At 39.9% G+C, this 22,790-nt stretch overlaps 2 protein-coding genes across 3 annotated transcripts in view; one reads left to right on the plus strand and one right to left on the minus strand.

Annotated features, from left to right (window-relative positions):
- wwox (WW domain containing oxidoreductase) overlaps positions 1-22,790 on the plus strand; it is a 286,614-nt gene that overhangs the window by 252,178 nt on the left and 11,646 nt on the right. The window contains exon 9 of one of the 2 annotated variants that reach the window (XM_048159578.1): positions 15,496-16,293. The exons of the other annotated variant lie outside the window; for it this stretch is intronic. Within the exon in view, the coding sequence (XP_048015535.1) occupies positions 15,496-15,696 (201 nt within the window). The 3' untranslated portion in view covers positions 15,697-16,293. Of the gene's footprint in view, positions 1-15,495; positions 16,294-22,790 lie in introns of those variants that run through there. 2 annotated transcript variants of the gene reach the window in all.
- The window catches only part of mafb (v-maf avian musculoaponeurotic fibrosarcoma oncogene homolog b (paralog b)), a 101,410-nt gene continuing 88,023 nt past the window's right edge, over positions 9,404-22,790 (minus strand). Inside the window, exon 3 of the mRNA XM_048159582.1 lies at positions 9,404-16,788. The gene's annotated coding sequence lies outside the window, so the exon portion shown is untranslated. The remainder of the gene's footprint in view (positions 16,789-22,790) is intronic.

Here is a 22,790-nt window from a genome sequence, read left to right on the forward strand (position 1 = left end):
TTTACACAAAAAACAGTTTCATCTTCATTATATATCAGATTTGGCATCCATTCTGACCTCGTTTCATTTCCTTCTTCCTTCGCTACTGCCTCCGTCACAAAAAGTGGCAAAGAAACAACACTAAAATTTAGATTAACAAAAATTCATGAATTTTTGCAAAAACTCTTAAACCGTCCTTAAAACATCAGAAAATGTTATTAAACATAATATAGAGCAGAACGAATTTGTGAATCATTCAGAAACGCATTCTTTTATAAATTGCTGTGCATGTTATAATGAGTATGAGTATGTAGTTTCAAATGTGTTGCAAAACAGTTCAATTTGAAGGTCTGTACTGAGTCATTCTCTTCAGGCTTGAGAGGCTGTATGTGTGCGTATAGTTTTTTTCAGGTTGTCTGTCTCTCAGCTTGGAGTCACAGGTGTGATAATGACTTTATTAAGGTAGACACCCCTCAACCCTGCTAATGAGAGACTGTGAGTGTTAGTCGTCTCTCTAACGCCTCGTGTGTGTGTGTGAGCACGAGTAGAGGAATTCTTCAGGACAGCAGCCACAGTCTCCGAGCACAGGGGGCCTTATGAGACCAATTAGAGAGGTGTGCGCACTGGAGGAGAGTGCACCTGTCTTTGGCCTTATTAATCCACCTGTGTTCTGCTGGGCTTGACTTAGCTGAGCTGAGCTTAGCTAGACTGGGACCCTGAGCTGCTCGCTGCCGTCCCAACACCTCCATTACACAGCAATCAGGTGCACTGATCACACACTAACTCCAGCGCTAGCCTTAGAATAGACGAGAGAGAAGAGCTGTGTTCAGAATGTACTAGCGTGCTGCTTACTGCGCACTATACACTCCACACTGCCTGCTTAAAAATAGCACGTCAAACGGTGCATTATGCAGCGATAAACTTTAAGCAGTAGAATGCTAGTTTTTTTGGTGGTCGCAATGACCTCGTTATGAGTGATTTTTACTTCTTTTGAACATTGACCAGTTATCATCTGGGAACTAAATGTGCTTATTTTGCATTTTTATTCAAATTTTGTGTCAAAGTATCTTAGCTCTTGGCTGCTTAATGAGTCAAGAAAATCAGTTAAAACATGATGGATAAGTTGCAGTGACAATGGAAGGCCAAGCACATTGCATTATACACAGTGTATACTCTATATGTTGGCAAATGTAGTAGTGCATATGGTGCTGAATACTGCACAGTATAAATAGTATATGCTGCAGTGTACACTAATAGCAGTACAATAGTATGCCAGTTTATATTTATATATATGAAGAGTTTGGTTCTAAAACGCTATAAATCCATTTTGATTAATTTGAGTAAAAAGGTATTTTCTTTACCATGAAAGCAGCAAGATGAAAACCACTATTTTCTGTTTCAAACTTTCACATGGCAATCTTTTGATTATAAAAACATTAAAAATTCAAATCTAAATTTTGATTTTCAAAGGTTTATTATAAAAACTGATTATTTTTCCCCCAAAATGCAATAAATCCATGACGTTTTTTTTTTTTTTTTTCCCAAAATGCAATTAATCCATCAATATAAGTTATTTTTCATATTGAAAATCCACAACAAAGTTGATTCACATATACTGTATAACAGCCTCTGAACTTTGTCAATACTAATCTTATATACAGGCATTTGACTAAAAATACATTCAGTCCTCGCTCCCAAAATGAATTTGAGTTAATGTTAAAAATGAATTATGTCTCTGTTTGTCATTACCGATTAAGAGTATCTGGCGCCACCGCACGGTTAAAATAAACACATTTGCCGAGTACACTGGTATTAAAAACGGCTTTTTAAAACTGTTCATGGTTCAGTTTTGGGGAGCGTGACAGAAGTTTGATGCCGTCGTGGAACAAACAACAGCCGCATTTTTCCTCCTCCCGACTCGAGTGCCTCATCTTCTGAATCTCCTCACGTAAATGATTACATTTCCATGACTTACGTTTCTTCCCCACCACAGTAACCACCACAGGTTCATCAATGCCGTCAAAATTATTCATTTTTCTGTTTTTGTTGATCACAAAGTACAAAGTAGATAAGGAAAACTAGGAAGCCGGGTGTATTCAGAGCGCCGCCATTACTGTTTACAGTGTGAGAAATGGTGCGCTGTGATTGATTGAGCGTTTATATCGTGTTCTGCAGAGAAGGGAGAGTGGCGTTTGTCGCGTTTTGGAAAGAAAGGGAGAAAACATGACGGAATAACACGATGGATATCGCATTTTGCGTAAAAGTAATAAATGACTTTTCAATACCGACCAGATACAATACTGATTTTGGCAGAAACTTTTTTTTTTTTTTTTAAATGCCGTTTATCACGTTTTGGAACCAAACTCTTCATTTATTAAAAAAAAAAAAAAAAAGTGTCACATTTTTAAAGTTTCAGTACCGATAGGTACCTAAGTCGGTACTTTTGACAGCTCTAGTTCAAACAGCTGATCCATTCAGGAATGAAGTAAATGACTCTCTTTCTGAATGAACCATTGAATCATTGGTTCTCCCGATTGATTGGCTCAAAACACGGATTCATTAAGAAACACTGCTCTGGCTTTACAGGTAATATATTTATTGCCAAAATTGCACTCGTGCTATTCGGGAAAAAAACAGCACTTGAGTGATACTGTGCTCGTTACTCGTCTGATATTGCTTAAAGGTCCAGTGTGTAATATTTAGGAGGATCTATTGACAAAAATGCAATATAATACAGGCTACATAACTTTGTTTTCAGTGGTGTATAAAGACCTTACATAATGAACCATAATGTTTTTATTACCTTAGAATGAGCCATTTCGATCTACATACACTGTGGGTCCCCTTACATGGAAGTCACCATTTTGCGCCGGCATGTTTCTACAGTAGCCCTAAATGGACAAACTGCTCTACAGAGCACATTTCTTTTTATTATTTTATTATTAGCAAAGACCGTTCTTTGTTAGAAGTAAGAAGAAACCTCATTGCTTGACTGGCTAACGTACTCTTTGTTGTCTCAGATGACAACATCTTTGACTTGTGTCGGCCAGACGGCCACCGTAGTTTCTCTATGTGCTTCGAAAGAGAGGGGTGAGCAGTGGATTGAGCCGTTAGTTGTAATTCGCAACCTCACCACTAGACCACGACAAACGTGTAACCAATCAGCATTAGGGGCGTATGACAGGCGAGGAGAGAGAACGAGCAAGAGGGAGATTTAAAAAAGAAGAAAAAAAAAAACTGCAGAACAAGAGATGGGACACAATATCACTGGACTGAAGGTTTATGACTGGGCAAGCACTTATATTAGAAAAGCTTTCCAGCACTGAAGAGAGCTAAGAGGGAAGGCCTGAAAACAGATGCAGAGGCTGCTTTGATCCCGCTTCTCATGTGAGTAACACTGGGTTTTGATTGTCTGGAGCTGTTGTACTGTTTGCGACTAACAACGGACACTTTGTATTTCCTCTTGTGTACTGTATGTTCATTTTTTGTGCTTCCTTGTCATTCATTCATCATCTGCACTTTATTTTTCGTGAAGGATTTTGTTGCACGTCAGTTGTGATAAACAGACATCCACTCTCATTACATGTGTAACAGTGGCCAGATAGTGAGAGTTCTGCAGGTAAACCACTGCACACTGACGCCCGCTAGAGAATGAGGTGTTTAGCATCATTGGTGTAGTGCAGTTGCCTCGCATGACAGCAGGAGACGGGCCGGGGTTCGAGACTGACTCGGAGCAGAGTGGTTAGGACTGGAGTGTGAGTTTTAGAGGCGGAGCAATGAAGAGAGGGGTGGGTTTGTTTGGGTTGATTTCAAATATCAAAAATGTTCAACAGCGTTTTTCAAAATCTATTGATCCCACCTTTAACTATATCATGATATAAATTAGGGCTGGGCGATATATCGCATGCGATTGTCACGCGCATTTCGTCAGTAAAGCCGGTTCCCTGATTACCTCTAAATCGCCATCACCTGCTTTCAAATGGAGCGCCATTTAATAGACAGAACCGTAGTTCACTGACAAGCTATGCAATATCGCGCTCATTATTGAAGGCGATTCATCTGCGATAATGAACGCGATATTGCGTTATATCTCGAATTTTAGGGTCATTCTAACTGCATTCTATAGGCTTCATCACACAGTGAGTTGTCGCCCTGCATCAATCAACTGTATGAAATGTAAGATGAACTACTCAGGGCTGTGGTGGTGTGGGTGCGTTAAATGCGGTAATTTTAACATATTTTTTTTTCCCCATAACTAATTAATTAACGGGTTAATTCGACAACCCTAATAAATATGCTGCAGATCTGTTGAGAGATGAATTGGTGAGTTGTTTTTGAACTGCTTTATTAAAATGAATCAGACCTCCCAGTGTTTCGGCCTCTCTAATAAAAGGAGGTGTGTAGATAAAAATATAATTTCAGGTTTCCTCCTTTGATTTTTGGAGAAATATGAGGACGTGCGCGCAGTCACTGGCCCATTATTAAGCCACTTTCAGATACTGCACTATCAAATATCATCAAATCGTGCCTTCAGCCATACTTTAGCACATTCCCTTGGAAAGAATATAATGACGTCTAAGTGAAGGAGAGAGAATGAGCAGAGGTTTTTGAAGTGGACACAGGTGCAGAGGATGAGAGACTTTTAAGCTCCTTTATCAAACCCCAAAGACCTGCAGTCACAACCAGACCGGACTCTTTTTTTCCTGACTTTCTTTATTCCAGTGACCTGCAGTCATTACCTCCTGTGGAAATGAATGAGCAGGGTTAAATAGCTGCCAATTTCTTCCTCCTTCAAAGATCTTTGAGAGCGGCGAGTACGCCCAATAAACCCACACCCCTCTTATGTTTTATTCAGCTCATTTCAGAGCGCCGCCGAACGCCCGGCTTTAAGCTGATTTTCCGATTCATTTTAAATCCCGTCCGCATGCAAAAGTTCTCCTCTTTTTACAGCCCCCCATTTTAATGAATAGATGTCCAATAAGGACTTTTATTGTCTTAGCATATGTTGCTTTTATTAGCTGAAAATAATTACGTTCTTCGGATCACCTCGGAAGTCCTTCCGAAAGATAAAAACGAGATAGTTTCACAGTGGCTGCACAAGTCCTTCCGAGTCCAATCGTTTTCCCCCTGGGTGCTCCGTGTCCTAATACCCCCACGCTCATTCACCCTCCCCTCCCATTCCCGGTTCGGCCCCCTCCCTCCCTGGACTGTGACGGCTGACAGACTCTCGATCTTATCGGAAAGCCGGGTCCACACCGGGGCGATGTTCTCCTGGAGAGAGCGAGGGATAGACTGCTGAATGATTGCCACTTGAACTGTGTTTATTTCCCAACTTGCTCCATTTGTCAGACTGTGTCCGATTTCACTTTTCTCGGTTTCTCTGTTTGCTTTGAGTTGACGACCGCCGGCACTTTATTCTGAAAGGAGAGGAGGCTCTTTCACAGTGATTGGCCATTACTTACACCGCTTGAACTCTCTCTGAGCTCCACGCACCCTTTTCCCCTCTGCCTGCCTCTCTTTTAGCGGTCAGGATGCGTCTCTAGTGTCTCAGTGACTGTCAGACCTAAAATCCAGAACTTTAAATGAAAACCCTCATATCCAGAGATGAGAAATTTGTCTGCACCAAGAGGCTTGTCTGGTTGATGTTGTCCAGTTTGCTCCTGCTGATGACTACGCCATTAGGCAGGCAAAAATCATCTTTCTGCATTGACGGACATTCAAAAGTATGTATTTTCAAGAAATAGACTTCATCAGATCAGCGTTTGTCGGGATGTCATTTCATGTGGCATGTTGATAGAGTTTAACTTTTGAACCCGGAACATTCTTTTGGGGATTAAAATCCACATTTGAAAGCTTGTATATTTTCTTTATTACACATTAATTCTTTCATATAGAAAGTTGTGTATTTGCATATATATATTGAGGCTCATTGGAAGAACATGCCTGTACCTTACCTATACATATAATTCACTGCAGTTTCCAGCTGAAATGAACACTAGAGGCAGTAAAACACCAACAACCTTTCTTCTTTTTCACACAAATTATAATTACAGGGAGAGATTATTGATTAAGAAATACTTTCTTGGACAATAGTATGTTATGACCTCAAAACATTTTTGCCATAGTTCATGATTTGTAAACTAATGCATTTTCATCACATAAGCAGCTCCATATATTTGGCTTTTTCTCTTTGCACTTGTGATGTGGCGCACTTGAGTACAAGTCCTGTGTTAAAACGTGATTCGTGATAAAGAAAAAATAAGCTCAAAGACTTATAGAAGCAAGCTAAAATGGCATTGTTGCCTCAGCAAACAGTTTTTACCTTTTGTTAACACTATCGGTTGACTTTAGAGGTGGGTTTAGTGTAGGTGCTACATTATTATTTAAACATGATTTAACCTTTTCAAAACTTTTAGTGCCGCTTAATAAAATATTGATTCATGTTCATCTGTTTAGGATGAAATTGAACATGCACTTTGAAAGTGTCGCATCATTTTTCAGAAATGTCCCAAAAATGTAGTTTATGATTATAAAAACATGTTTTAGAACAACATATTCTTATTAATCATGCTATATCAGAGGCATTAATTAAAGGGATTACAAAAAAATGTCATCATTCATTTTTCACCCGATGTCATTCCAAACCCATTTGACATTCCTTTCGAATTTTACAAAAGAAAGAGACGGTTTGAAAAATGTTCACACTGCTCTTCATACAGTGAAAGGGCCTGTCAAGATACGAAAAAAAAACAAGCACCATAAAACTGCTCCATACAAAGTGTGCTTCATGCTTTCTGAAGTCATATGATAGTTTTGTGTGCGGAAAAGACTGAAATTTAAGTCGTTTTTCACTAAGGTCTTGCCTGTCAGCTGTGGGTCCCCATTTACTTTCATTGTGTGGAAAATAATTTGCCTTTCACCTAAAACACAAATGTACAAGACATAAATATGCACAAATTTTATATATGTAAATTAATATTTATAAATGATTTCATGTTGTGGTCTAGGGAAGGCTTTCATTTTTAAAACAATAAAGAGCTGAAATATAATAAAATAGCAAGAAAAATCTGCTGGTTGTCCTACGGCTGTGGAAATCTACATGGCCGCTCACTCTGCACACCTCGCCAACATGAATGTTATTACTCACCCTTGAGAGAGTGAGAATGGGTTTGTGGGAATGGGCTCCACCATCAGTAGAACGAGACTCGGGGGAGACGGAGGGCGCCTTTCCCCATTCCATTACACACAGGCCTCCGCTATAATGAAGGCGATTTTAATAGGATTTAATGCATGTGGTGGGGCAAGGTCCTGCTACCTTATGGCCCTGACAAAAGAATACGAGAGTGTAATCATCAAGCCTCATTCACCGGCAGTCCTGCATGCACATTGATCATCCTTTACCATCCTTGCGTTCTGGAGGTGAAGAGAAAGACTCTCGGCAGTTAGAGGCAGTGATACTGAAATGTCTGTCCAGTTTGTGTTTTGATTGTTCACCTTTTAACATAAAATTATTCAAATTGTGATTCCGAGCTGTGGCTTAGTGCTTAGCGCCCATGCTAGATTTGAGTCTAATCTACTATGTGTCTTTCTCCAGTTTCCCTGATCATTTTTCTCCATTATACGTTCTGTAAAAATAGGGTCTAATTCACAGGTGTTTTCCTTATTGAATTGTGTGTTTAAGAGGCTGTCCATGGCAGAAACATTATATAGTGGGCCTGACTCTCTTTTTTTAGTTATATTGGTAGCATAATGTGGTCTTACATTGGTTCTAATTTTGCTTAATTCTTTCTTTCAGCTACTTTTTTTGCTAGTGCCTTGACCTCCATTTTGCCTTGACCTCCAGGTCTCTTCCTGTTAATTTTCAGGATATTCACAGTTGCAGTGTAGATGCACCATATTGTTGTCTCCCTGCTTCATCTGCGCTGGTTCTGTTTACTCTACGGCTGTGTACATTATCACGGTTCTCCTCGAGAGAGAGGAGATGGTTCAATCCCAGCCCCTGCGCTCTGAAAGGACCATTATTCCTCTGTTTTTCGGGCCACGGGCCGTGGAGGTGTGTGTGTTCAGAGTTTGTGAAGTGTGTTTTGTGGTGTAAATCCTCTCTCCGGCGGTTCATTGGGCAGAAAGAATGGCCATCGCGGCTGTTTACTCTTTACCCAGTGTCCCCCTCACAGCTGGCCGGAGCACGCTCAGATGAGCTGTCGGCTCGCTGAGAGCACCACCACTGAATGCTAAGGTAAACAAAAAGAGGGGAAAGAGAGAAAAACAGATGGACAGAGAGATGAACGAAAAAAACCCAAACTGCGTAAATGTTGCCGGGAATGGTTTTTCACGGTCTTTTGTGATAGAGATTTGACTTTTGGGGGTTTGGATTGGGAGAGGTTCTTTTGGACAAACTGGATCTGTGAAACTGTATAATAGAGTCTTTTTTTCCACAAAATTTTCCTTAAAAATGTCCACATATTTCAGCTTATGTTCATTAAAACTTACAAGTATAATCAAATTGGCTGTACAAGCCATTTCAACTTAAATTAAATTAAATTAAACTAAACTGACTTTAAAAAATTAGTTGAATCTTGTATAAATTAAAAAAGTTGGAATTATTTTGATGAGTTGAAGTAATGTAAAAACATAAGTTATGACTTATTATATCGTATTTATTTTATTTTACAGTTCACAATGTAGGGAGATGAAAAATAAGTCACAGACATTTCAGCTAAAAGTCTGATATAGCCTTTAACAGCAAAATAGATGTTTAAGCTTTTTAATAAATAATTAATTTCATGTCTAAATAGAGTAAAAGAATACTAGCAATTTCACAAAATCTACATCAAAATGAAATGAAGTAAATGTGACCTACAATTTATGCCAAAATCGATAACAATGTTGGCGATTTAACGTTAATTAAGCTATAATTAGAACGTTGTTGTTAACTTATAAAAATATGTTTCCTGGAATTTAAAGAAAAAAAAAAAATGTTGGATAGTTTTTCTTAAAAAATAGCATGGTGACAGGGTTGAATGATTGAGTTGAAGAATGCTGTCAACACTACAAGAAGGGAATTTACTAGACAAGGGTGCAAAAATGTCACTTTCTGGATGTTTGAAACTAGTTGCATTTCATGCTATACTAATTGTTGTCTGAAGAACATGGGAAATGTGTCTTTATTGGTTTGAAAATGGGACACTATTCATGGAAAGTGCCAGGATTGTTGTGTCAATTCAATACATCTTCCAGAGAGTTTTTTGGGGGAATTACTCATAACTGGCAGATGGCCAAGTTGTTGTTGCCTATTATCAATTTTAGGGTGTTGAACTATGGGAAATAATTATGTGGCACATTGACGTGTAGACTCAACAAGCATCACTATCAGATCTTATATTGCTAAACCACATGTAATGGCAAAGAACCAAAACACTAAACATCTTGTTACAATGATTATTTATTAAATTTAAAATATCTTTAGCACAGATTAAAAATCAGACACCTCCAACTATCATGGTCGTCATGAATTGAAAATAAACATTCCTAAAAAACAGTCCCTCTTCCTCCATTGGATCCATGATCTCCTTCATAGAATAGTCTCTGGTTTTGTTATAAATGTACAGGTCATTGCATAGGGCTGAGGCAAAACTGATCGCAATACTCTTGGGTTTCATTGAAGTCAATCACTGCATGGCCATATACTGGAATATAGCAAGATGCATGTCATTTTGACGTATGTACTAAAAAAAAAAAGTGCTAAAATAAAAGGCTTTGCCATTTGTTTGGCTGTTACAGTCAGTAAATCAGGATGCACTTCATAACTGACAATACAGATGGAACAAAATACACATTATTGTTTGTTATTAATGTTCTGTGAGCATATGAAGTTTGGTTTTGAAATGTAGGGCCATGGTTGAAAATCCAGACAATTAACATTGTTCATCCTCCCTCCCCAATCTCGTGTTGACATGGTGTTTGCCTCAACCCTCGTACAGAAATGTCTGAAGGATAACAAGAAACATGGGAAAAACACACTGTGGGAATGACAGCCAGATATAACCGCTTATACCAAAAGAAAAAAAATAAAATAAAAATCACAAATTTTCACATCTGTTTATGAGATCATGTTTATTTGACCAATCGTTTTATTATGTTCCTTTTTCTTAATTCAGTTCTTTTTTTAGCACATGCCATATGCGATTTTGATTATAAAAGTACCTGAAACAATTGCTAGAGTGTCAGCATGCATAGCTGTTCGATATTTACAGATGTATGTACAACACAGAGGAACTGACAGCGGAGGTGGACGATCTCTCACGACGACATGAGACCAATCACGGGAAAATTTACAGCATTTTCTTTTACTTATTACATGCAGCAATGGCGGAAAATTCAACACAACCTTTCTAGAAACAGAAGGATATTACTCTTACCCAGTAAGGTCATCACTTGCCGTTTCAAGTGATTCTCTCTGCTGATTAGAACGTGATGCTCTATATGACAGAAACTCTATATTGAGCACAGTGTTGGAGAAACTACATGGAAAAAGGATCACGCCCGTTCACGCTGTCGCGCTACAGGGATACTGGGGTACTAGTTAACAGCGAAAAACTATGTCTGCCAAATATAAACTCTCAGCCAGCACAGGACTTTAATACTGATGGTAAAAGAGGAATCGAATCACAATTTGTACACTAAATACAGTCAGATTTCACCAGGGGTGCATGATGAGGGCGTCATTTCTGGGTTTAACAAATAAAAGGAATAGGTCATTTCCTTTCAGGAAATATTAAACACCTGTGTAACGCTTAATCAAAAGAAGCACTCTTACACTACACTCTAACCAAACACTATGAACATTTTTGATGTTAAATATACAATTACGCAGAGCAGGATTTCGAACCAATAGTATTTCACGATGGGCGGGGCTACCCAATCGCAAAACCGCAGAAGTAGAGACCAAGCAACGAATAGTGCTTTATCGGATCACGCCTGGTTAGGACATGGTGTTATCATCTCAATTATTTATTGCTAAACAAAACTACTTATTTGGATCTCTGTGCATGAGGTTTCATATTGAACATTGCCTTTGATACAGGAAGACATTATTTATTTAGTTATTTCTTATTGCAGGACTTCGGAGAGAATGGAAGAATCTTATGTCCATTTTCGGCCTTTGTTTCTTTGTTATATTTGAATGAGGACGCATGTGTTGCTTTGTTTTTTTTGCTTTGGTTTGGTTGTTAGTATTGCTGCAATAATGATCAAACCGTTTTGGTGTTTATGATGCAGAATATGGTTAAGTATTGAAAACTTCAGTATTTAACTCAGTTGTTCTAAACTGGTGGATCACAACCCAAATTGCGAACAGCGATGAAGAACAATGCTAACCATATAATTGTGCATGGTTAGCATTGAAAAATAAATACTTATCAGCTGCTTGTCTTTCACTGTTGGCGTCAAATGCCACGTGTCCAATAAATTCGTGAGTCGCTTAGTAAAAGCTAGAAAATCTAGGCAGATACCAACATACTTGATCTTCATGATTTTTGTTCTACAAACCATTGTAGTACTATATTGGGATGTCACTTGATGTCCATTTATAAGTCTTTGGTCCTGAAGCAAAACCAGTCGAGAACCACTGCTTTAACTGATCAGTCGCTCTATTGCTATCTCAGTTTTCTGGGCTGAGCTCTTGATAAATGCGAGCAGTACCTGGTCCAGCATGTTAATGCATTTTATCAAAAAGCTTATCGGTCCAAAAGGGCCGTCAGGGTCAAGCGCCAGGAGGTTCAGCATAACGGCAATAAGATCCATGTTCTCTTATTCAGTCTGACAATCCAATCTCAACATCTCCCACAGCTAAATACACCAAAGCAGGAGGCTCATAGTTAGAAACCCTATCATTGTCCCACTGCTAACGGATAAAGGAAATGGTGTTCCAGTCTACAGCCTCAATGGATCAATCGCAGATCTATATTTAGTGAAGATGCATCTGAGAAAGCTTGATGGGAATGTATTCAATGTTCAAAGTTCTAATAAAGCACATGTACTAAACCCCAATTGAACAATCAAGCCGACTGTATGCTGAGCATATCTGAGTTAAGCTGTAATTCAGATGGCGATTACTGTAATAAAGTCGCCTAAGCTAACCGCTAGCTCTGTTTTAGCCCTATTCAGTTGGCGCAGCTCTTATGTGGGGCTGCTGGGATTTAACCATGTGTTCTCCCTGCATCTCAGATCCACTAGGAAGACTAGGCAGGCTTTGGAAATGGGCTAAAGCGCATTTGGATGTGGGTTCGTATTCATTTCAGCCCATTGTTTGGCTAAGGGACAGCAGCGCTAGCCAACGCTGAAATCGCACTCCACATCCATTAGCGCTGGTAATCTCAGTCACGCTAGTCTTCACAGTGTGTCATTACAGAAGGCATTAGCAGAGCCAAGTAGCGTGATGCAATAGAGCATGTGCGCTTGTGAGGAGTGTATTAGCGTTAACTTTGAGCTGTTGGGCACTGTATTCTAATCAAGGTGATGTGACAACAAGGACACATGAAGAACACGGCGCGGTTTTCTAAGACGCTGTTGAAAAGAAACTAGAGCTTTTTTTGTTAGATACCAAGCTGGTTTTCAGTGGTCAGTGGTTTTGGCCAACCAGATAAACCAGCCTGGCCAAGATGCAAGACCAGTTCAAATAAAAATGTTTGTTGCAGCTTAGCCTATGCTTAAAACATATACATGACCATGAAGTTTTAAAATATTGGGGCATCATGAAAATCAATACTTGCAAACCATTTCTGTGGTTTCTCGACCTATATACTGGGTTTGGATTTCAGGGCGCATTTGTTATTCCTAATGAGCTAATCGAAAGCTAGGAGGCATTTTGGGCAATTTTCTCAACATCTAGCTGATTTTCCTAATAGAACCTCATCTTAAACCAGGGAAATCATTTACTACAGCTTTGAACGAGTGCAAACACTTTTTTTTTTTTGTGCATATAACTACATTAAATGTAATTACAAGAGCTGTGAATCCATAAAGTGCATCTTTGCAAATTGACTCACTGCGTTGGGTTCGCTAGAGGGGTTGAGTGACATTCCCCATCCTTTCATATTCCCAGCTTCAAATATGTATTAACTTATCACTGCACAAGCAGGTAAGACTCCAGAAAGATCCATCCTTTTGATGTCATGTTTATTGCTGCACTAACCAAAGCAACATGCAGCATCTGTGTACTTCAAAAGACGCTCGGTCCGACACACACAGATACAGAAAAACACACAAACTAGAGTTAAATGGGGATGAGCGCACTGAATATCTGACTACAGCCTTGGCTTTCTTCCTGCAAGTTTGTGTGTGTGTGTGTTTCTAACAAGCGTTCTGTCACAGTCTTTGCCAGCTTGAGCTACAGCTGTTGATTTGGCTCCTTAAATGAGCCAATGTCTTTGTACTGTTGCACGCGCGTGTATTCGCGTCTTTAAAGAGTTGGCCATCGGTGCACGTCCCTGTAAACGTCTGCCAGGCGATCTCCTAAACGTTGGCCTGCGTTTTTTTCAGATCTGAGGCGCTCCTGCACTATTTGAAGATAAAGCGGCCATCCATTTCATGTGCATCTCACAGAAGTTAACTTCCTGCAGGAGTCATGTGTGAAGTAGCGCAGGACGGTTTCCTCTGTGAGAGGAGGGACATAAAAAACGAGTCTGGAAACATTTGAACTGCACGTCGGCTCTAATTCTGTCTGACATGTTTTTCTTTTCCTCTGAATCTTCAGCCCTCTTTCCCCAAGACAGTTAAAACACCCAGGATAGCCAACCGTCCCCAACAATTAGACTCTGATCAGCCATGCGGAAAAGTGCAGAGCATCTGTAAGACGTGAAGAGTCATTTGTTTTTGTGTAAACAATCAAACCCGAGGGCACAAACAATATAAACCCTAAAAGAGGCTTGACTGGGGGGCGTACATGTTGTGTTCCAGACACAAATCGGTGATTTTGATGTTTCATGTGAATTTTTTATAACATGAGGGGATGAGCTAGACTGGTCTTTGAACCCTGGCTGAAGACTACGATACCGCTATAATCTTAAACTAGTTATATGGCAGATGTTAAAGCTAAAGTGTGTCATTTTTTTTTTCCAGTTTAATGTGCAAACTGTTTGTTTGAGTCCACTTCTGACTCAGCCAATGGTGTGACATTGGGGACTGTAAGTTTTTCGAACAACAGAAGATGGGAGGACTGTTTTCTGCTAGTTTGGTGCCGGAATAACACACTTCACCTTTACACACCTCTTTATCTTTGAAAAGTGCTAGTAATTGCTTGATTTCTTTAGCAAGGAGAGGGATTCACACTGAAAACGATGGTCACTGGAGTTGACCAAAATGCTAATAGCAGTTTCTTCTACTTCAACTGTATTAGATGGATTGCGTATCTGCATTCCCATTGGTTGTCACCAAATTTGAACTCGCCAAATGGTCTGATTCACTTTTGTCACTTCACATTGACATCTCTCGTTGAAAACGAATTACTTAATTGCTTTGTTTGCTGCAAATCGCTGTCAGTGTTGAACGGCCCTATAGAGCTTTCCAAGGGGCCTGAACATTTATGTATGTGCTACAGAAGATACTGGGATTTGGGGCATGTGTCTCCAACCTGTCTTGAGTGTCTTTCCATTTGATATCTTTGTGCCTGATCCCTTTTTTAGGATTTAAATTTGTGTTTTTGTGTGTGTATATGAGTCTGTGTACATACAGATGCCTTCTCCAGCAGTGACAGAAAGTCCCCATTGACTCAGTGACATCCAGAAATCCCTTTGACATGAGATGAATGGACAGTTTTGGCAGGCTGCCCCACAGTCGTCTTTACAAGACTTCCCCAAAGCACTTCCTTTCTGCTATGTACAGTATCTACAACTATACTATTTGTGTGTGTTGATCATTGTCTGTGATTCTTGGCAGGTGTACAAGAGATATACAATAAACCTGCCAATTGAGTGCTTCTCAGTTCAAGTTTGAGATATTATATCCTGTTTTTCCTACTTATGGAGGAGATACCGGCAAGTGCATGTCATTACTATTGTTGTCGGTTGTTTTCCTGCAAACCTTAGAGAGGATAGAGCATTCAGACAGCGTGAGGTTTGAGTCCACCTTAAAAGCTTTTATAGAACTTGCCAGAATTGAACACTTCCACCATAAACCAGCTCATCTCGGTGGTTTCTAGACTAGTATTTGGCAGGTACCTATATGACAGCATGCAGATTGTTGACAGCCATGTGTCCAATGTACAAGTACAACAGGAACTCCATTTGAACAAGCTCACAGTCTGTCCCATGGTGTCTTTTGACAGGCTTTGAAGCACTCCCCCTTTCTCATGATCAGTTTTAGGGGGGAAAAAAGCAAGTCTCAGATGGTTAGAGGTGTCTTTGGTATTGCCCCGTCCCTTTGAAGAGTTTTTCTGGCTGTCACTTTCTCCGTGCAGGAACAAACATTTTGCTCACATTGCTTCAGTTTATTCTGATATTTTCGTATTTGTTTCCACAGCAACAGGGAGCGGCCACTACAGTCTACTGCGCCGTGGCTCCAGAGCTGGAGGGTATCGGAGGGATGTACTTCAACAACTGCTTCCGCTGCTTGCCCTCTCCGCAGGCCCAGGACAACACAGCTGCCCTAAGCCTGTGGGAACTCAGCGAGAGGCTCATCCAGGAGAGATCCACCCCCCCGTCGGGTGCCCTGACCCTGTGATCCCCACAGGGTCGCCTACGTGAACGTCACGGCTATGTAGAGGATTCAGGCAAAGGGGATAATCATTGTTTGAAGGGGCAAAAACGATGAGAAGATGCAATTCTAAACTGTACAAGGACATTGGCAATCAAGCTTGGAAGTTATCTGAGAATCAGAACCTAGAACCACACGGGCTGGGACTTCTACAGCAGATAAAGAGATGCAGAGAGACAGCGAGAGATTCAATTCAATTGTGTTTCTCTCGTTCTCAAAGGCGTAGTCACTCAATCCTGCATTAGGCTTTAACTAGGTCTAGATCACTCTATAAATGTCTCCTTAACAAGCAATAACATTTGAATTGTCTTTAGAGGGGTCTATATGGTTTAAATGGATGTTTACGGCATACAAATACTCATCTGTTTGGAGATCAATGTCAACCTTTGCGTCTGTACAGATAAAAATGTTGAATAAATGTTGTAAATGCTTAACCTACAAAGACATAATGCAGGAAATGTACAATTTGCGAACTATTTACAAACATGGTGTCTTCACATTGCTAAGAATAAGCCTGTATTGATATCCTGTACACAATATACACAAGCTGCTGTTCTGAAAGAATCTGAATGCTGTTGTCTTTCTTAACCCCTTCTGGCTAGAGCCTCCCCAACACCTTTTATAAAACGCTGGGCGAATGTGAAGAACAATAAAACAGCATCTGGTACGAGAACCGGAGGGCCGTCAGTGGCAGAGACACAGAAAGAGTCCATGTGGTCTGAAAATATCTGGTGGAAGTTCCTTTTCAAATTCCTTTTATTGTCCAGATTGCATCATCAAACATGCAGGGATGTTTCAAGGCTTTCCTAATTTGTTTTTCGTTATTGGCGAGACGTCTGACTTGTAAAATCAGGGTAGAGTCAGTAGAAGGGGATTTTGGGTAAGGCTGAGGAATGGCACTCAGGTTGATAAAGGGTTTCTGATTTCTCTCAATCCTCCATCATCTTCCTCCTCCTAATCGTTGTCTTCATCAGGGGTTGATTTTGGAGAGGTTGTGCTTTGTGGCAGTCTTGGAGCCGTGGGTCACCCTAAGCCAGAAGCATTCCAGTGTTACACTGTCTGAAAAGAAAGAGGAAAAGACAAATTAATCACCAAAAAAAAAAAAAAAAGATTTGATGTAGTCTTTGTTTATATGGCTGGTGGGTGTCTGAAGGAAAAATAACAAAAAATAATTCTCTGTGTCAGGTCTTACATTGTTTTTCGGGAAAAAATAGTCAAAAATAAAATAAAAAAAATTAACAACTTCACATACAGCACTTAGAAATCTGATTCATTTTAATGAACAGTTAAAAAAATTAAGATTCATCTATTTTAGTCCTAGATTTTAAAAAAAGTCACTGTGTAACATTTTTCTACCATTTTTGGTACCTAATGAATGTTTAGTTAAATATCACATTTGATTAATTGCATCAAATATTGAGTTATGACGTCATCAAGCACACATCACAGAGATTACCTTAAAGTGATTTAGACAAGCTTTGTTAATTTGTTGAATAATTTCTCAATCAACGCAGACATCACTACTAATAAATCATATATGCTTAGCGTACAGTAGACACTGTTTTACACTACATCTATTTTAAGTGATGGACAGTATTGCATTGTGTCTTTTATATTACAAGCCAGTAAAAAGCTCTTCTCTAGGGATTTAAACCAAGAAAGTCTCCTCTATCTCGTGAGTCAGGGGTGAGCGAGTTTCCCCGGAGTGACGTGAGCTGAACCCTTCTTCGCCTGTGTGTTTAGTGAGGCTTTGACCATGACCCGGAACAACTCCATAAACAAACCGCCTGTCACACGCATTACTCACTTCAACAGAGTAATTGACACATCAAGAAACCAATCATAAAAGAGACCTGTCCCGCCCTTTCATGCTTGTGCGGCCAGTGGAATCAATAACCTGGACCAACAGACAAGGATAAAAGCAACTCTAGCACGTTTCCACACCAGAAAATCAGACGACATTTCAACACAAATGAAACACTGAACTGGTTTAGCGTGTCACAAATGAAACATGCTAAAGCTGTACAAAAAATAAGCCTGATCTGTTCCCAACATGTGAGAAACCCAGCATGTTATTTGAAGAACTGATTGTGTAATGCTCAGAGTACATACTCTCCTGCACAAACAGGGTTGCGTAATGTACATGTAGACGGCGTACCCTTCTCATTGCAGGTGGCCTATCTGTGTTTGCTCCCACACACACTCACACATACTGTATAAGGAGACCATGATGCAATGCAGAAATTGCACACACATGGATTGGGGTACGATACCAAAAGATGGACCAAAAGGTGTTCCTAGTATTCCTTGTACATCCAAGGGAAAAGAGGTTGTCTGAAACTATGGTTCTCACAAACAAACAAGCTCTTCCTTCAGTATTTTCGAGCTGAGCGTGTGTGGGATTGGAGGTGGGGCGGCACTCTATTTCTGGTTCCACTCAGTCTCTTCCCTGTTCGCGCTCTCTTTCTTGTTCTATCTGTTCTCTCCAGAGAGGTAGAGAGGTCTGGGAGAGGTAGAGGCAGTAAAAGTGTCACCGTGTAATGAATGGGCTCCTGATGGAGGGAGAGAAAGAGAGTTGGGGGGGAGGAAGAGGAGAGACTGGTTGTTATTTGTCTGAGATTGAGGGAGGATAGCTAATGATGTGAGGCATGTAAACCTGAAGTGGCACTAAACCATTTGTGTGTGTGTGTGTGTGTGTGTGTGTGTGTGTGTGGGAACCAGTGGGACCGTCCCGGTCCTGGATAACAGGAGATAAAGTGGGAACACAGATGTAGTGTTTCTGGGCCAGCCAGGTGTCACATACTGTATTGTTTGCAAATGTCTGAACATAGATAGGAAAGCTTCCAGCAGTACAGAGTCTCAACAAGGGTACCACAACACAAGGCCTTTTCCAGGGGCACCGGAACCAAAGGGATTCTTGTAGTCCACCTCCACCTTGTCTGATTTTATATTTAGTGACTTTGTTGGCTTGCACTGAAGGAAATTTCAAACAGATAAAGGTGCTGGCTTATCCCTACAGTAAGGCAGAAGTCTTATCCTAGCCTCTATCTGCAGATCTACTAGGAGCGGTAGATCTGCACTCGATCTCTGCATTGATTTCCATCTCCTATCAAACTCTCCACTCTGGTGATCTATCGAGGTTACATGTTTTAGGATAATCTCAACTCTGCATAGCAGCTGCAGTATCATATTCCCATAGACCAACACTTGGCCAAGATTGACAGTCGCCTGACCTACAAAAAAGGACACAAACCTTTTCTAAATGTGTCTTAAATGCACTGAGAACAAACAAAACCCAATAATAACATGTACTAAACGATGTTGACAGCGTGCCACAGGTGACGTGGCATCTGAGGTTTCTGCCTCAAGGTCTTCTGGAAAACTGTTGGCCCTGTGTTGGCCTCATCCTCTGCTCAAGCCTCTCTACCTTCGGGGAAGTCTGCGTGGCAATCATTTGGGTTTTATGACCCTTTTCTGCCTCCCCAGCAGAAGAAGCAAATGCTCAGCTGGGTCTAGACAGACGCTGGTGATATTGTTCTCCTCAAGGCATAGATTGGCATACAACAAAAACAACAGCTTTGCCTCCAGAGTTGTGCCAAGTCTGGCCCCAATGACGTAGGTGTTAAAGAGATACTTTTTTATTTGCCAAACTAGACTATATAAGGTGTAGACATTTGAGAACTAACCATAGGTTGAGAATCTACAAGAAAAAGGCATCTTTGTATAAGTCCACCATCAGAGTTTGATCGAGAATTCAGGTCAGAATTATCTAAAAAGTTAGTCAGGCTAAGATGGGCAGGCAAGTATAGGTCAATCCCAAAAAGATCTTATCCTACAAGTCAGGGATCAAGAAGACTCCTTTAAAGTCAAAGACTTGTGTAATCCAAGCTTTCTTTTCCCAAATCCTAGAGAGACATTATGTGAAAACCTGCTTCTATAACCATGCATGTCCTGCCAAGAAGACCTTTGTGTCCGAGGCACTGGAAGATTCATGAGTGGATGTTTTTCTCGTTTCTTCGACAGAGCATTATAGATCATTGTATTGGAATCATTAGATAGTTAATCAATGGTTTCTCTTTCTGCACGCCATGCAAGTGCACCGTTTTTCTAAGGCCGGCCTTGATCCTCGAAACAAAAATGTATCTACACTAACTCATCTCAGTACACTCACTTTGTTTCCACAAATCTAGCTAGAATCATCTTTATATTTCACAGCAACATACAACTACTAACTTTGTTTGTTTGTTTGTTTTAAGGAAATGTGCCAAGGCAGTTCCATGTTTTTTCAAAGTACTATGATACATGATTATGATAGACATTTAGTATGTTATATATCAATATACCATGGTATTACCGTCTTCTATCATTAAATAACTGTCTGTTCGTGGTACATACCATCTATGCAGCAAGAACACAAACATATCCAGTAAAAACTGTGATGTGAAGAAGTTTAGTGTCACTGATATGGTGATAAGCCTTATACGGTCCCGTCCAGGACAGGCCAGTGTAGTGATGCAAGACAAAAGGTGACTTTCAGAGGTAAACGGATCTCCCATTGACCCCCAGTATATGTCTGCATCACTTCCTGTATGTACAGCCCAGGCTGTAACCAAAAGCCTTTCCCTGAACACTCACAATATATCCGCTTAATCTACCCCCATTTACAATGACACACTCAATCTGTATCACTCTCCCGTTCCCTCTGCCTGTTTAAATAGAGGAAGAGAGGCATTATGACATCATGTCCTGTAACAAAGCCATCATTGCAGCTGATAGTCTGTGACTGCATGCCTGTTCTCTGACCTGTTCGCTTCAGGTCGGATCATTCCGACACGTCCGGTGGCGCTCCAGGAAGGGCGGCACATCTGTGAAAAGCGCAGACAGGCAGGAGAGCTGTACCACATGCCAGGTGTTTAATATCAGCACTGCGTGGTGCAATTACCCCACAGAAATGAGCTTTTAATTCCGTTTTATTGGCCCAATATTGCTTCTGGTGTTTAGGTTTTTAAACATTATAATTAGTTTTGAAAAGATTGGTCGACCTCATTCTATTCCACAATACCCCATGGCTTTGAACAATGCTCAGCGGTGGCATGGATGCAGGTTTCTGGAAACGCCTGGGTTGCGGTGAAACACGATTTTAATAGCGCAGTAGAGCTTGGAGACAGCTGGCTAGAGAAGCACTTATTGGTGAATATGGAGAATTAATGCTGCTAAAAATATAAAAGAATATGATTTTAGTGTTTTGGAAACAATTTCAGTAACCTATTTATGCAAAATGAACATGAAATAGAGGGGAAAATGCACTGAACATTTAACTATACAAAATGTGCTTATGCAATAAAATTGCCTATTGCAGGGATTTTTAATGCTCAGACCCATTTATACTGTATGTGGAAAAGTAGTGTGATGTTATAAAGGCAATACAAATTAAATAATTTTCTCATACTAAAGGTATCACAAGTCAAAATATTAGATGAAAAATATTTACTCTTTTTTTTTTTTCCTGTTTTGTATTATGATATGTGTTATTTTGGATTATTTATTATTATTTTTCCCCCCTTCTTTTTCACAAAACTGCCGATTTCTTTATAATTTGCTTTAAAAAAAAAAAAAAAAAAAAAAAAACACTGACCCCAGTTTAAAACACAAACACGCACAATATATGAATCTTTTAATCCAAGTAGTTTATTATTCCACTGAAATTAATATTGGCTTTAGGAGAATAATTACATCTTATTCTTAAACTTGCACAGGCTTAGTGGGCTGTGAAATGCCAAAGTGTGTAGATATTTTTAATGAATATGATCAATCGTACGGCTCTCGGAGGAACAGATACACTCGATAGAGAGATGCGACCCGGAAAATTTATGATCCACGGCCATCCATAAACTGTCACCTCTCCAGCGCTCAAGATTAGCATGTGATTAAAATGTAGGTCAATATTTATTAAGAGCCGTTATAAAGTCAATGTTGGTTTTATGAAATCCAGTAGCTGACTGCGAGAGAAGTTTATGACTAGATAATACATTTCTTTAGAGCTAGTGCGCATTTCGATGCTGTTTACAGAAGAAGCATTTCTGTATTTTGCAAAGTTTCATGTTAGATTTAAAGTAATGGAAACTGTTTGATATGATTAGTTCGGCAAGACTAGTTCGCTCCAGAAATGAAATGTACTTTTGTACATTTTATTTCAAAATCAGATATTTTGTAGAATGTTCACGCTGCTCTTTTCCATACAGTGAAAGTGTATGCTGAGTCTACCAAGCTCGAAAAATGACAAACAAGCACCATGGGGTGGAAGATTTTCAGTAAATAATGTCAGTTTGTTCCTCACACAAAGCTCACAGGGTCATTTTATGGAGAGTTTGACATATTTACGGCTATAAATGGTGTGTTTTACAGAAAGTCATACAGTTTGAAACGACTACCATTTTTTCATGTTTGGGTGAGTTATTCCTTTATAATAAGTAAACACTACTTCCAGGCCTGCATTTTTTTTTTTTTTTTTTTTTTTTTTTAAATCGCAACCTTAGCATCATGAATGATTAGATTAATTACAGACAGTTTTGGTGGTTTTGAACAAGGCCTTTGAGAGAGCTGAATTTTAAATCAAAGGTCTTATGCAAGTAGTTTCTGCCGTCAAAGAAACGCTTCTAAAATGTGGGGAGAGTTTCAACACACCCAAGAAAGCAGATACTAATCTTCCGTGCCCCTCTTTTTCCTTCGTGTGTGTGTGTGTGTGTGAAAGTGTGTGAAAGTGTGTGACATACTTTTACACACTCAACAGGGCAGTGCATGATGAAGTGCGCTAACACTCTCCTGCTATTATAAGACAATAAGATAACAAGCTCTCTTATTCATTCAGTGGAGAATTTCAAGCGGCAGAAATCAGAGTAAAGCACGACCGCCTGTGCCGGGACATTTTTCCAAATTTATCTCCGCTGTCTCTTGACGTTTTAGTCGAAATACTGCCGGTGAAAAAGCTCTGCTTAGCACGAGACGAGTTGACCTTGTAAACCTTGACTTATTTTGTTCGCTCTTTGTGCGGAAGGGAGAAA

The sequence above is a fragment of the Megalobrama amblycephala genome, linkage group LG15 (genome assembly GCF_018812025.1).
Source record: "Megalobrama amblycephala isolate DHTTF-2021 linkage group LG15, ASM1881202v1, whole genome shotgun sequence".
Taxonomy (NCBI): Eukaryota; Metazoa; Chordata; class Actinopteri; order Cypriniformes; family Xenocyprididae; genus Megalobrama; species Megalobrama amblycephala.